The sequence below is a fragment of the Schistocerca nitens genome, chromosome 1 (assembly GCF_023898315.1).
Source record: "Schistocerca nitens isolate TAMUIC-IGC-003100 chromosome 1, iqSchNite1.1, whole genome shotgun sequence".
In the NCBI taxonomy this organism is placed as follows: Eukaryota; Metazoa; Arthropoda; class Insecta; order Orthoptera; family Acrididae; genus Schistocerca; species Schistocerca nitens.
The window spans coordinates 245,976,208-245,993,088 of NC_064614.1; the positions used below are offsets into that span (position 1 = coordinate 245,976,208).

The window sequence follows — 16,881 nt, forward strand, 5'->3', positions numbered from 1 at the left end:
TTATTGTAACAATTAGCAACAAGGTTATTTCTAAATTATTTACCCTTAAGTTGACTACATAGTTTTAATTTCAGCTTTTCTGCTCTTGATCAACTCATCGATAACATTTGTTTCAGTGAATCTGACCCGTTCCTCAATGACGTCTCCTATTATTTATTACTTTTACTTCTGATTCAGTGACTTGACTTAAAAAATCAACTTTTGTTTCAATGTGGTTAACACGAATGTTAGTGTCGGCCAATTCTGTATTGATTGTATCTAAATTCTGTTTGAAAGAGTTTAAAGTTGCATAGATTTTCTGAAAGTTACTATTCATGCTCTGATTAACATTCTCTGTGTTCTGATTAACATTCTCTATGCTCTGATTATTATTCTCTGTATTCTGATAAACATTCTTTTCCTTTGAAATTTATCTTTCTGTGGCTAATGAAAACCTGCCACAAGCAACAGAACTTTTGGGTTTGTATTTGATACTTTCTCAGCAGTATTTGCAGTACTGTCCTTCTCATGAAAGTTGTACCTCAAAATTTGTTATATTTCTGTATTTTCATAAGTTTCATTTATTTTTATATTTTACTGTTTTTGTTGTTTCAGGGAGCATCTGGAATGTCCTGTCACGGCTTGTAATTGTCGCTGCTTGTCATTGGATGCAGCAAGCCAAATTGGTCCTCTACAGTTGTGTAAAGCGTGATACTTATAATTTTGGAACAGTGCAGTTCATTATTATTCTTGTCTTTGCCTGATAGTGCTATTTTCTTATGATATATGTTTTCAGTTGAAAAACAATAGCTTCAACTTCCATACCTGGGTAGTAAACGGATGCTGTTTTTACTGAAGATCATTCTTAAAATATCCATACACAGCTTCATTTGTGGAAGTGGGACAGTAGTCCTGCTTCAGCCCATATCTGATGTAGGCTGAAGGAGCCCATGTCCATTTAATTCTGGCTAAGTCAACCACAGGACTGCTGCCTTCTTCCACAAATGAAGCAATGTGTGGATATTCCAGACATGGTCTTTAAGTTGAAACTGTGGAAATTGGTCAGCCATGGGACTGCCGCCTTCTTTCACAAATGAAACGATGCGTGGGTATTCCAGACATGGTCTAAGTGTAAACCATAGAAATTGGTCTTATGCCCCTTTACCTCTCTGCTGCAAATATGTTTGAATGTTACTCTCACTCAAGAGCTCTCACATTGTTTTGCTGAATTTGTTTTAAAGCCGAAAGGCAATAAAACATTCATGGATATTAATATACAGTGATGAAAGATGTTCCAGTGACATTGTTGCATTGTGTGCGGATATAAATATGAGTGATTGTTGTAACAGGTCTTTAATATTCCATCAGACTAACTGTTGGTTTGAGGCATCACTTAACTCCAATAACTGTGATCTTAATTAGTGCACATGGTCTGTCATAACTGTAAACTTTCAACATTTTAATTCTTTTTTAATTTATTTTTTGTTCTTTGAACTGGAACAAATTATCCCCCCCCCCCCTTCCTCCCTTTTTTGGTTTAAGATCAGTGTTACACTGTTCCCAGTCTTGCTGTAAGACTTTGCTGTATAAAGGTCAGAAGTGTGGATGCTGAGCTTCTTCTGGCAAATAACTGAAAATAAACTTTGTGTTCCTACCACTCAACTTTTCTTTGTATCATTTCTGTGTTTAATTAGCTGTACTTACACTTACCACTAATTGTGTTTTGACTACTTCTGCTGCTAAAGCCATTATTGTTATCTCCATTCTCTAAGGTCACAGTGTAAACTTAATATTTATTTTCTTTCTTTTTGAGCACTGTCTGTTGTTTGCTCACTTCTGATGTATACTCCACCACTATGGGTGCTTGTTGTAGGGTCAACTCCTACATTTTACCTAATCCATGTCCGCAGGCACATAATGTAGTAGCTATTATTAGAAGTGGTGGTGTATCAGGCCCACAAGTCCTTCCATCTACAGTTTTGAGACAGATGGAATGAAGCTGTAATGTAAAATACCTGCGCCAATTTGATCAATCACTTCGCCTTTTCAGTTTAATATTACAATAACTGACAACCACATTATTGTCTGTAATTAAATACTTATTATGCTGGGCAGATGGTCCTAAGAGAATAACTAATGCACATAAATCAATAACATTTTCTGATAATCTTTTTCTGGTTTTGCCCAGTTAATGACCCAGACGTTACTAAAATTCTATCATTTCCTTCAATGGGTACAACAGAATTTCTTCCTTCTTGCTGTGAAGTATTTTTATTCACATTTCAAATACAGGAAAACTTACAAGTACCACTATTGTTCATAGAATGTAAATAAGATGTTCCTATTATTTAAAGAGCAAGAAGACTGAAATTATGGCATATTTTTGTAATTTCAAATGTTTTAATATTTGGTGTGTGCAATATCAGCATTGCTTTCTGTGTATATTTCATTTGCATGTCCTACAATATTCATTGTAAATAAAAATTTAAAAAATGAAAATAATGAAATGTCAGCTGAGGCTTGGTTTCCCCCCCTTCCTCCTCCTTATTCTGATGTTAATTTCATTGCATATAACATGTTACCTTTTGAAGTGAAGGACCCTCATTCAACTGTTGGGGACAGTATGACACATTTCGATCCTTATTGTGTCAAGCTTCTCTGTCTGTTTATCACTGTGAATGGATAGTCTAAAATTTCAACGGAGGTGGTTCATTGGAAGACGAAATTGTAGGTATTTTAACTAAAAACACGGGCACCAATGCTATTTTTGGGCAGTTTATTCCCATAACATATTTAAAATGGACGATGCCAGGTATTATTCACAGTAGGGTCTCGGAATACATGCCTTATCTGAAAAGGCCTTTAGAGGCTCAACGGTACTGACAGACTGCCTTGTTATCCTGAGATGATGGGCGTCACTGGATGTGGATGTGGTGGTGAGCACACCGCTCTCCTGGCTGTTGTCAGTTTTTTTTGACTGGAGCTGCTATCTCTCAATCAAGAAGCTCCTCAATTGGCCTCAGAAGGGCTGAATGCATCCCACTGGCCAACAGCGCTTTGCAGACCCAGACGGTAACCCGTCCAAGTCTTACCCAAGGCTTAACCAGTGTTACCACTGTGGCAATACAGTTGGCTCCCAGAATACATACACAGTGATAATTGGTCACTGCTTACATACAAATACAGTGCTTAGGGTTCACAATGTACTTGTTTGCTCATCCGGCAATGTTTTACACTAACACTATTCTCAATAACTTATATAGTATTGCTACATGACAAGCTTTCACATAGATTTTCACCATTATGATTGACACATTCAATGATTTCATGAATACACTGCTTGTCTGCCTTGTCTGCTCTTGATTCAGACTGTTTATAGAATCTCTTTTGGTGGCAAAGTGTAACTTCAGTGTCTTTTTGTCTATAGCAAGAAAATGATAAATTAATTAATAAGACAAAAGGTAACCAGAACAGATTTTAGGGCTAATTATTTCATGTACCAAATGGTTTGTATCCTTATATTTTACAAAAATACGAGGCTCTACTTCTTTGATTTTGTAATTTCAAGTGCAACAAAACTTCCCTGTTATTCAAAAGAGTCACCATTTATAATTTATTTAACAAAAATTTAAATTTAAATATTTCCCTTAAAATCCAAAATATGAGAAGTTGAATAACATCACTGTGTTCATCAAATTTTGGGCTTCAGTATTGTAAAAACAGATTTTACAACATGACAGGCTATAAAAATAGATGTTGTCTTGTAATAATACTGGGTCTACAACTTTGCTTCTGCCATTTTTTCTCAAAGTTCGGGGTTCATTGTGAAAAACTTACAAAAAATTATGATTCATAGTATTGACCATCGTTGGTGACTACATTCTCCCATCTTTTGAATAGCATACGGATCCCGTGGTGGAAGAACTGGGCATCTTTTATGGGGACCCATGAATCGATTAAATTTTGCACTTGTTCATATGATTGGAAGTGCTGGTCAGCCAGACTGTTTGTCACTGATCAAAGAAGGTGGTAGTCAGAGAGAGAAAGGTATGGAGAATACGGTGGGAGGTGTAGGACTTCTCATTTCAATGTTTCCATGTGTATTTTGGCGGGTTTTGCGACATGGGGTCGAGCATTGACCTGCTGCAAAATTACCTTTTCGTGTCTATCTCTCTATTGTGGCCATTTGTGTTTCAGTGCTGGGCTCGAACGCATCAGTTTCTTCGAAAATGATGTCCTGTGAGTGTCTTCATCTGTTTCAGTAGCTACAAAAACGTTCTGTATTCCTCCACCATGCTGGTCTTCGACATCAAAATCACCGTTCTTAAGGAGTTGAAAACATTCTCTGCATGTTCTTCCACTAATAGTTCCCTCACCATTGGTCTTACACAGCATTTTAAGAGCCACAACCGCAGATTTCTTCATGTTAAAGCAGAAGATTAAAACTTCCCGCAAAAATTGCAAGAAATGGGTTCATCAGTTGACTTACTTAATTGAGAATAACATTACGATGCAATCACAAATTGACTAATATTTTTATGGCATTATGTTTACTGATGCCTAAGCTTATTGTATTACACCTTTGACCAACCACCTGAACCCCACTTCCTGCTACTGCCATCTATTGCAAAACGGCGGAAACAAAGTTGTAGACCTAATATCTTAATTTAAATAATAACTATTAAACTTTAATTTAAGATAAACTAATTACTCTCTCTGAAACAGGAATAAAGGCCTATGAAACTGACTAGGCTGTTGCTTCTTAAGGTTTGACACAGGTATTTTTGCATAGTAATGAATGTATGACGTCTTAAAATCATGATATCTTCTGAACTAATTAACTTTATGTGAAAACAATTGCCTCAGAAGTTCCATTGAAGAAATTATATTTTTCATAATTATAATAATAATATTATAATAATAATATGAAATCTTTTACAAAATGGAAAAGTTCATAAAAGCATGCACACTTATGTTGCAATTGCAGTTATATTGTTAGGATAATGAGGTAATGAGGAGGCCATATTAAATGGTTGGATTAAAAATGCTTCTTTTCTGGCTGATCGTTAATAATAATGTAAGAGACAGGTTATAAACTGAGTTGATAATGAAGTAGTTTGAATATTCTGTTACAGTTGAGCAAAATAACAGATATAGCATGTTACCTTTTGAAGTGAAGGAGTCTCATTCAGCTGTAGGGCACAGCAGGTAAATGGAAGAATATAAAAAGACAGGCCAAAAAGTGAATTGAATAAAAAAATTGCTGCTAGATACTGTAGTCAGTGCCATGTAGGATGCTGTTTCCGTGCATAGAGGCTGAATGTGGAGGGGATGAGATCTGTGCATGTGTGGCAGTAAAGAGTGGGTAAAGTCCACATTGCCTGACTGTTGCTGCAGACAACAGTCAGGTTCATTTGCCTACAGTATTATATGTTCAAATCTATGAGGAAAAAAACAAATTTTAAAACCGATTTTGATCAAAATCTTACTTCATGTCTTGATGACATTGTATCCACTGCTCCATGCTTTGGTCTGTGTGATATCAGAAGGCAAGAACAGCTGTCAGAGCATTGTGAAGACATCAAGTGCAATTTTTCTCAAAATGACAATTGCCTAATGACAAGGTCATTGAAACTAAATGCTTGCTGAACACCTCTCTTTGTCTTAAACAATTTTGATCTTCTACCTCCTACTTGTACACTGCTCTCACAACCATCGTACCGCATCTGAACTTTTTTAATTAAGGAATCAGGAACATTATGTTTGCTCAAGCATTCCCATGTTTTATCCCTTCGTACACTGTCATATGCTTTTTCCAAATCCAAGAATACTACTGTCAAGTCCTTTCCTTTTTCCCAAAACTTCTCCATTAACTGACAGAGGGAGAAAATGAGATCTACTGTTCACCTATTACTTTGGTCATTATGAGTATAAACAAACTCATTGACATTTATTGTGACTTGGACTCTATTATAAGTAAAAGTATTTGCTTGACAACTGCTTCTACTCCATAGAATTTTTAAAAATGTGTAAGGCATGCATTTGTTGTCATTGACTGTAGTTAAGTGTAATCACTCTGCATAAATAAGAATTTCTGGTAGAAAAGACTTCTGTAAAAGTCCATCATAAAAATGAACAGCATGGGGTAATATTTTTCACTGCCTTTGGGCATTATGAGTATAAACAAACTCATTCAATATTACAATGAGAGACCACATTTATAATCCATTGAAAAAGCAAACAATTAACAGTTTTCTGTGAATAAATGATGAATGGAAAAAAGGAATTATAATACATTTGTTCAAGAAAGGTAGTAGAAAGAAATGTACCAACTACTGAGGAATCACACTGTTATCACACTGCCATAAGATAATGGAAAAGGTCATAGAAAGAAGAGTGCGGAAAATTCTAGAACACCAATTAGAGGAACAACAGCATGGGTTCAGAAGTAATAGGTGAACAGTAGATCTCATTTTCTCCCTCTGTCAGTTAATGGAGAAGTTTTGGGAAAAAGGATAGGAGTTGACAGTAGTATTCTTGGATTTGGAAAAAGCATAAGACAGTGTACCAAGGGATAAAACATGGGAATGCTTGAGAAAACATAATGTTCCTGATTCCTTAATTAAAAAAGTTCAGATGTGGTACGATGGTTGTGAGAGCAGTGTACAAGTAGGAGGTGGAAGATCAAAATTGTTTAAGACAAAGAGAGGTGTTCAGCAAGGTAGTTTGCTCTCCCCTTTACTCTTCATTACACTTACGGACACAATCATGAAAGAAATGAAGGAAGAAGAAAATGAAGATCTCAGTGCTTTTGTTTTTGCTGATGACATTGCCATTTGGGGAGAGATGGAAATAGAGTTTCAGAGGAGACTAGATTACTGGAACACGAAATTTAAAAAATTCAAGTTAACTGTGAGTAGGAACAAGACAGTGGCAATGAAGATGAGCAGGACACACACACCTTGTCACATCATACTGGAGGAGGATAAGGTTCAATGTGTGAAAAGCTTCAATTATCTGGGTAGCATCGTATCACACGATGGAAGTTCCAAACTAGAAGTCTTAAACAGAATAACAAAATGTGCTAGCTTCTTCCACCAAGTACAAAATGTAATCTGGGACAAGGAAGTCCCTCAAAGAGCCAAACAGACCATGTATAAAACTTATCTCCTGCCAATCATGACGTATAGTCTAGAGGCCTGTGTCATAAATAAGAGAGAAGAGAGTCAAATACAAGCATTTGAAAAGAAGTTCCTTAGGTCAGGAGAGACAGAGTCAGGAATGATTTTGTAAGGTGAGACCTGCAGGTGCCATTGACTGTAGAGGAGAGGATGAGTGCTTTGAGTTTGAAGTGGTTCGGTCATATGAAGAGAATGCACCTGACTCGAACTCTATGCCAGTGTTTGGAGATGGAGGTACCAGGAAGAAGACCAACTGGGCAGCCTAGAAAGAGATGGACAGACCAGGATAAGGAAGATTTCAAGAGGAGAGGAGTAACATGGGATGTAGTGGAGAGGGAAAAGCTATACCAGGACAGAAACCAGTGGAGGCATATCATTCACCAAGTTTCTACTCGGCTTGCTGGAAGGAAATCCTGATGATGATGATGATGATGATGATGATGATGATGTGAATAACTTATGAAAATGCTGACTGATGACATTGAAAACCTCTGCTATCTCAACAGGTAATTGTCCCCATCATCTTAAGGCATTTTTGAGTTCATGCATTGAAAATGACAGGAGTTTACCTGCAGAATTATTGGAGCTGTATTCTTACGAGTTATCAGAGCATAAAACATTTTGGAAAAAGCTTAACTTACTGCTTGGGCAATATGTTTAATATTATAGTCTGCACACTTCATAGGATACAAATTCCTAATCAGTAAAGGCCAGGAAGTTCTCATACACTATGTATGCAGTTGAAATATTGACAAAGACATTTTTTAAAACATGAGTCTTTAAAACTAAGAACTATTATTACTTAACTTCGTTCCAAAGTCTAGATCATAATACCGTCACTGCTACATGAGTGCGTTTCTGAACCATCTGCCTGCAAATTTACAATCATAGAGACAAGGCTTATATCTGTGTTCACCTTCCTATCAATGTCTTCTTCTTCCCTGAAGCTTTTCAGCATGCCATACAGACTGTTCTGCACTGAATGGGGAGGAGGGGGATGTTTTTTGTTGCTCCATGCACATACAATCGAGTGTCTGTTATGTTGAATGATTAGTTTTTATCCCCTCCCACACAGCTTTTAACCTTTGCCCAAATTAATTGAATGTGATTATACTGACAGTGACATGTGCGTACATATAAAACTGTGTGATCACATTCACATGCAAGAAAGTCAAGTTTCGGTTGTCGCGAAGTACAGCAGCAGTGCAGCATGCATGTGAGAGAATCTCGCTGTCTAGTTGTAACTTGCAGCTAACCACTTGGAAATAGAATGCCAGCATTAATGGAGGGTGTTGCATAGAGCGACTGAAAATAGGGTGGCCTTCCTGCATGATGTGGACTTTAGTCATTGAAAGGATATAGTCTAACAGCTGAACTGGACTTGCATTTGGAAGGATGATGGTTCAAGTTGTCATCCGGACATCCTGATTCAGGTTTTCCATGATTTGTCCAAATCACGTTAGGCAAATTCAGAGATAGTTCCTTTAAAAGGGCATAGCTGATTTCCTTCTCCATCCTTCCTTAATCTGAGCTTGTGCTCAGTCATGAATGACTTATTTGTTGATCGGACATTAAACACTAATCTTCCTTCCTTCCTTCCTCCCTTCAACAGTGGCAATACTGGAAAAATTAGCATGAGGGTAGCCATGGCCAGGTAATAGGAGGTACTGAGGCACTGACTAGGAATTAAAAGAGTCCAGGGGCACAGGCAACAGCGTGGCCAGGTATAGAGAATAACAGTAATAGGAGTGACCTGGATAAGTTAGGTACAACAGAATCAGACATAAGTGTTGGCTTTGTTGTGGGTCTACAGTGGCATGGTCATCCCTCATGAACAAAGCCCTCAGGTGAGTGAATCAGGAACTAACAAGACTGCTGCTGACTTTCAGTGAGGCTTATATTGGTGCATCATTAATTGCTGCTTTTGGGAAATGAAAATACACAATGCACCATCTATACCTTAACAGGAAGGGAAAAGATGTTGTTGTTGTTGTTGTGGTCTTCAGTCCAGAGACTGGTTTGATGCAGCTCTCCATGCTACTCTATACTGTGCAAGCTTCTTCATCTCCCAGTACCTACTGCAACCTACATCCTTCTGAATCTGTTTGGTGTATTCATCTCTTGGTCTCCCTCTATGATTTTTACCATACACACTGCCCTCCAATACTAAATTGGTGATCCCTTGATGCCTCAGAATATGTCCTACCAACTGATCCCTTCTTCTAGTCAAGTTGTGCCACAAACTCATCTTCTCCCCAATTCTATTCAATACCTCCTCATTAGTTACGTGATCTACCCATCTAATCTTTAGCATTCTTCTGTAGCACCACATTTAGAAAGCTTCTATTCTCTTCTTGTTTAAACTACTTATCGTCCACGTTTCACTTCCATTCATTGCTACACTCCATACAAACACGTTCAGAAACGACTTCCGGACACTTAAATATATAATCGATGTTAACAAATTTCTCGTCTTCAGAAACGCTTTCCTTGCCATTGCCAGTCTACATTTTATATCCTCTCTACTTCGACCATCATCAGTTATTGTGCTCCCCAAATAGCAAAACTCATTTACTACTTTAAGCGTCTCATTTCCTAATCTATTTACCACAGCATCACCCGTTTTAATTCGACTACATTCCATTTCCTCATTTTGCTTTTGTTGATGTTCATCTTATATCCTCCTTTCAAGACACTGTCCATTCCTTTCAGCTGCTCTTCCAGGTCCTTTGCTGTCTCTGACAGAATTACAATGTTATCGGCGAACCTCAAAGTTTTTATTTCTTCTCCATGGATTTTAATTCCTACTCCAGATATTTCTTTTGTTTCCTTTACTGCTTGCTCAATATACAGATTGAATAACATCCTACGACCTTGTCTCACTCCCTTCCCAACCACTGCTTCCCTTTCATGCCCTTCGACTCTCATAACTACCATCTGGTTTCTGTACAAATTGTAAGTAGCCATTCGCTCCCTGTATTTTACCCCTGCCACCTTCAGAATTTGAAAGAGAGTATTCCAGTCAACATTGTCAAAGGCTTTCTCTAAGTCTACAAATGCTAGAAATGTAGGTTTGCCTTTCCTTAATCTTTCTTCTAAGATAAGTGGTAGGGTCAGTATTGCATCACTTGTTCCAACATTTCTACAGAATCCAAACTAATCTTCCCCGAGGTCGGCTTCTATCAGTTTTTCCATTCGTCTGTAAAGAATTTACGTTAGTATTTTGCAGCTGTGGCTTACTAAACTGATAGTTCGGTAATTTTCACATCTGTCAGCACCTGCTATCTTTGGGATTGGAATTATTATACTCTTTTTGAAGTCTGAGGATATTTCACCTGTTTCATACATCTTGCTCACCAGATGGTAGGATTTTGTAGGACTGGCTCTCCCAAGGCTATCAGTAGTTCTAATGGATTATTGTCTACTTGTTTCGACTTAGGTCTTTCAGTGCTCTATCAAACTCTTCACGCAGTATCATATCTCCCATTTCATCTTCTTCTACCTCCTCTTCCATTTCCATAATATTGTCCTCAAGAACATTGCCCCTGTATAGACCCTCTATATACTTCTTCCACCTTTCTGCTTTCCCTTCTTTGCTTAGAACTGGGTTTCCATCTGAGCTCTTGATATTCATGCAAGTGGTTCTTTTTTCTCCAAAGATCTCTTTAATTTTCCTGTAGGCAGTATCTATCTTACCCCTAGTGAGATAAGTCTCTAGATCCTTACATTTGTTCTCTAGCCATTCCTGCTTAGCCATTTTGCACTTGCTGTCGATCTCATTTTTGAGATGTTTGTATTCCTTTTTGCCTGCTTCATTTCCTGCATTTTTTTATGTTCTCCTTTCATCAATTAAATTCAATATCTCTTCTGTTACCCAAGGATTTCTAGTAGCCCTCGTCTTTTTACCTACTTGATCCTCTGCTGCTTTCACTATTTCATCTCTCAAAGCTACCCATTCTTCTTCTACTGTATTTCTTTCCTCCATTCTTGTCAATCGTTCCCTAATGCTGTCCCTGATACTCTCTACAACCTCTGGTTCTTTCAATTTATCCAGGTCCCATCTCCTTAAATTAAAATAAGGGGAAAGATAGAATAGTGGAATTGTCAGCTGAGAAGTAGGTGAAGTGAGCGGTGGAGTGTATCTTCATCAGCAGTAGCTGACCGAGTATCACTTGGAAGATGGAATAATGCAGTAATGAAAGCAGATTGTGCCTGCACGGAAGTGATGGTTGTTTGCACATATGATGTAGACCTGGTGACCACTGTCTCATAGAGTGCATTCATCCACGACACACTGACCCCACCCCGTGCCTTATGGTCTGGTGTGCGATAAGCTACAACTCTCATTCATCTTTGATGTTTCTGGAGGGGATGCTAACCAGAACTTGGAATGTGCAGAATGTTGTTAGACCCATTCTTTTGCTGTTCTTGCAACAACAAGATGATGTGTTGTTCAAACAGGATGACACTTGCCCATACACTGCCTGTGAAACTTAGTGTCCTCTGCAAGACAAGCAGCCTGGCCAACACAATCCCTGGACTTGTCTCCAATCGAGCACACGTGGGGTGTGGTGGGACGAGAAGAGACTTATGCTACTCACCAACCAGCAACCCATACAGAACTACATAAACAGGTCGAACAAGTGTGGCATAATGTATCCCAGGACAGTATATGCCATTTGTATGATTGACTAGGTGTCAGAGTCAGTGCCTGCATTGTAAATGTAATCGTGCTCCATGTACACTGTTGCAACTATAAATATTGAGTGAATTGGAAACCTCTAAAAGGACGTGCTGATTTTTTTTCCCTGGCAGTGTCAGTATGGTCAGTAGTTAAAAGAGAAACTATGAGATTAATTAAAGATTTTTAGGATGTAAATAATAAAGAAAACAGCAAGAAAATAAATAATAGCAGTCAGATTGCCAATGTACTTTATAGTCACTGCCTTGAAGTAACTCAGAAGATTGGCGTGGTCTGTTCAAAGGATAAAGCAGTAGAATACACGCAGAAAGCAATTCCACATATATACAGCTTACTCTATGCTCTGCCCAAAGAATTAAGAATATAATTAACTCCCTCAAAACTAAAAAGTTCCACAGTTTTGACAATAAATTGTGGGACAGACTTGATAGCCAGTACTTACTGTCAGGAGGCTAATATTTAGTAGTGCTAATAACAAATAAAATTAACATACCTAGCTTTCAGCACTACTCGTTCCTTCTTCAGGGAGAAGTGGGGAGTAGTGTGGGTGTGGTTATAAAGAAAGGGCACATCAATCTTGCCCAACAGTGAGAGGGGATCACCTGAATGAGATTTTCACTTTGCAGTGGTGTGTGCGCTGATATGAAACTTCCTGGCAAATTAAAACTGTGTGCCGGACTGAGTAGAATACACGCAGAAAGCAATTCCACATATATACAGCTTACTCTATGCTCTGCCCAAAGAATTAAGAATATAATTAACTCCCTCAAAACTAAAAACTTCCACAGTTTTGACAATAAATTGTGGAACAGACTTGATAGCCAGTACTTACTGTCAGGAGGCTAATATTTAGTAGTGCTAATAACAAATAAAATTAACATACCTAGCTTTCAGAACTACTCGTTCCTTCTTCAGGGAGAAGTGGGGAGTAGTGTGGGTGTGGTTATAAAGAAAGGGCACATCACTCTTGCCCAACAGTGAGAGGGGATCACCTGAATGAGATTTTCACTTTGCAGCAGTGTGTGCGCTGATATGAAACTTCCTGGCAAATTAAAACTGTGTGCCGGACCGAGACTCGAACTCAGGACCTTTGCCTTTCACGGGCAAGTGCTCTACCATCTGAGTTACCCAAGCATGATTCACGCCCCATCCTCACAGCTTTACTTCTGCCAGTACCTCGTCTCCTACCTTCCAAACTTTACAGAAGCTCTCCTGCGAACCTTGCAGAACTAGCACTCCTGAAAGAAAAGACATTGCGGAGACATGGCTTAGCCACAGCCTGTGGGATGTTTCCAAAATGAGATTTTCACTCTGCAGCAGAGTGTGCACTGATACAAAACTTCCTGGCAAATTAAAACTGTGTGCCGGACCGAGACTTGAACTCGGGACCTTTGCCTTTCGCAGGCAAGTGTTCTACCATGTGAGCTACCCAAGCACGACTCATGCCCCATCCTCGCAGCTTTACTTTTGCCAGTACCTTGTCTCCTACCTTCCAAACTTTACAGAAGCTCTCCTGCGAACCTGGCAGAACTAGCACTCCTGAAAGAAAGGATAAACTTTGGAAGGTAGGAGACGAGGTACTGGCAGAAGTAAAGCTGCGAGGATGGGGCATGAATCATGCTTGGGTAGCTCAGATGGTAGAGCACTCGCCTGTGAAAGGCAAAGGTCCGGAGTTCGAGTCTCGGTCCGGCACACAGTTTTAATTTGCCAGGAAGTTTCGTATCAGTGCACACACTGCTGCAGAGTGAAAATCTCATTCTGGAAACATCGCACAGGCTGTGGCTAAGCCATGTCTCCGCAATGTCTTTTCTTTCAGGAGTGCTAGTTCTGCAAGGTTCGCAGGAGAGCTTCTGTAAAGTTTGGAAGGTAGGAGACGAGGTACTGGCAGAAGTAAAGCTGCGAGGATGGGGTGTGAATCATGCTTGGGTAACTCAGATGGTAGAGCACTTGCCCGTGAAAGGCAAAGGTCCTGAGTTCGAGTCTCGGTCCGGCACACAGTTTTAATTTTCCAGGAAGTTTCAGGGACTCACCTGTTTGTTTGCCCATGAGGGTAGAAAAATATGAAAGGAGGAGATGTCACAGAGTGTAGGAGGTTCAAAGTAAAATATAATGAAAAAGATTATGGTAGTGAAATAAGAGAGAGGGGTTATGAGTTAATGGAGAGTTAGTCCAGGAGGGCATCAGCATGTTAGGATATTAAAATGTCCAATGTATTCAGCAAGCAGAATAAATGGTAGTACATTTGCTTGATCTGTCTGTTGGTATGTGATATGAAATTTTGTTGCAAGCAAAACCTGAATTTAATCTCTGAAAATTATCACAAACTTCCAGGCTCAATTTTGTGCCATAAGAAAAGTGAGCATATAACTTCTCAGTAAATAAACCTGTCAGACAGAAGCCCAAATACATCATGAATGTAGCATTCTAGTCTTGCTAAAATTCTTTCTGAATAATGAGAAGTATTGCTTACATATTTCAGATGAATAATAATTACCAAATGTTTAATCTGAGTTGCAAACATATTCCTGTGTATTTCCACTAACAAGGTATTTCATATATTGGCTTAATCAGAATACAACAGCAGTATTTTCTCATAATTACCAGTCAAAATGAAGAATAGATACAAAATGTGGTTGTAAAATACTCGTTTGTTTGGTTTTATTAATTCTTTTCACCAACAAGTGGAATATAATAGTGAGACAGAGTTTCAAAATTCCCATGCACATAGCTCCTCTGGATTCTTGGCAGAAATAAGAACGTCACAAAATGTACAATCTCATTGTGATACATTACAAAGCCTTTGGGAACAAGTTACCATCCCTGGAATCTAGGAAAACTAATGTCCAGTGGAAGGAACCAAATAGCCCCATGTAGGGTAGCAGACACTCGTATCCCTTGAGTCATGCAGTAAAGCACATTCCGCAGGTATTCTGTGTGTTCCCAAGACAAATAGTTCTATGCCCATTCACATGCTCAGCCATGTTAGTGGTGATCATTCCCATATAAAACTCTGAGCAGTGGACACAAAACAGACAAGAAACAACATGTGTTCCCAGAATGAGATTTTCACTCTGCAGAGTGAAAATCTCATTCTGGAAACATCCCCCAGGCTGTGGCTAAGCCATATCTCCGCTATATCCTTTCTTTCAGGAGTGCTAGTTCTGCATGGTTCGCGGGAGAGCTTTTGTAAAGTTTGGAAGGTAGGAGACGAGGTACTGGCAGAAGTAAAGCTGTGAGTGCCGGGCGTGAGTCGTGCTTCGGTAGCTCAGATGGTAGAGCACTTGCCCGCGAAAGGCAAAGGTCCCGAGTTCGAGTCTCGGTCGGGCACACAGTTTTAATCTGCCAGGAAGTTTCAACAACATGTGTTGTTTTGCAATTTGCTCTGCCTTGGTATTTTAGATTTCACCAGTGGTAGGGCTGGAATAGGTAGAACTGGTAGGATGCATGTGGCAGGTTTTACAGAGGAGACAAGTACTGGAGTAGGGATAGTGGTTTGGGAAAGGAATACGGTTTGACTATGATGTTGCTGAGGTTAGGAGGGTGATGGAGGGCAAGGTGAATGGTATGGGTAAGATATCAGTGAATGAGGCTCTAACTTCTAGGCATGACTTTCTTGTCATAGTCTTGGCAGAGTAATGTATTGAGACAGTCTAGGCCTTGGTGGTTCTGGGAGACAAGGTATGTGTTGCTTCCGAGTTTCTTGGAAGTGGGAGCTATAGTCACCAGGAGGATACAGTGTAATACTGTCCAGGATATTTACTTGTGCAAAAGATCTCTGTTGTAGTTGCATAATAAGATACATGGGGAGAAGTTGTTGGTTTGTTCATTGAAGGGATTTGATAATATTATTGATAACGACTCAAGTAAAGTATTAACATCCTATTCTTGCAGAACCTCTCTTAAAAGTTCAGGTGGGCATTACACACATTAAGCAGCTACTAGGATAGCGGAGTACATGTAGCATATACATAAGAGTTTTTTTTGGGTACAGTCCTGATAAGATACATTCTGGTTTCAGATACAGAAGAATACTATTTTCATTACTCAAAGAGAGTAGCATTCATCACGGCAGATTAGAGAAAGAAAATCTCACTTTTAGATAAATGCAGGAGTGTCTACGGAAAAGTTCCAGAAATAGACTCACTTGTAAATGGCAAGTTTACCCATGTAGTACTAGAGACAGAAAGCTGCCTGAAACCAGGTGTTAATAGCACTGCAATTCTAAATTATGAATGGAATGGTTGTCAGTGCTGGAGATGAAATGTTCATATTGACTGCTCATGTAACTTGAAATCTGTTTCTTGTTGCTCTTGCTAAGCAGAAATAACTTCATATCTTTCATTACATTCCTATTTACAAACATATTCCACAATACTGTAATGGCCTTACGATCACTGAAACCCTGTTCTATGCTGAGTCGAAAAGTTTGAGCCTGTTGGTAGCCAGAAGATCTGATATATTATTTTCACAAATTGATTTTCTTGATTAACTGCTCAAGGCAATTCCCTGGCCCCAGCAGTCAGAGACTGTGGTTGTCTGTGTGAGCTGCGTTTGCGTGAATGTGTGTGTGCATTTTGTCTATTTCAGAAGGCCTTCTGGCCGAAAGCTTGTGTGTTCAGTAGTCTTTTTGTTGTGCCTGTCTGTGACTCAATATCTCCGCTGTATGGTGAGTAGCAATCTACCGTTTCCATAATATTGTCATTATTCCATCCTGGATTTTCTACTGTCGTATTAGATACTTTCATAAGTACTGACATATGCTAACAAGAAAGCTACAAGTAAAGTAATAAGACTTATATTAACAACTAGCTTTTTGTCTGCAGCTTTGTCCTAGTACACATATGTAGCGCAGGCGCGCGCGCAAGCGCACTCACACACACACACAGTTTTTGACCATGTGACTTCAGAGAGGATATAAAATGTCTGTAGTATTCAGCTGTTTAGCATGATCTTTGGTCCTGAAACACACTGACAAAATTATTGTCTCACTGCAGTGTACATTCTTGCAATTTGGCTGAT

The 16,881-nt window shown here is 39.0% G+C and overlaps 1 protein-coding gene across 2 annotated transcripts in view; it reads left to right on the forward strand.

Annotated features, from left to right (window-relative positions):
- Positions 1 to 1,636, forward strand: part of LOC126246795 (GATOR complex protein MIOS) — a 214,967-nt gene extending 213,331 nt beyond the window's left edge. For both annotated transcript variants that reach the window (XM_049948423.1, XM_049948424.1), the window contains one exon: positions 595 to 1,636. In XM_049948423.1, coding sequence (XP_049804380.1) covers positions 595 to 691 — 97 coding nt within the window. In that variant the 3' untranslated portion in view covers positions 692 to 1,636. The remainder of the gene's footprint in view (positions 1 to 594) is intronic.
- Positions 1,637 to 16,881: the final 15,245 nt, after the last annotated feature.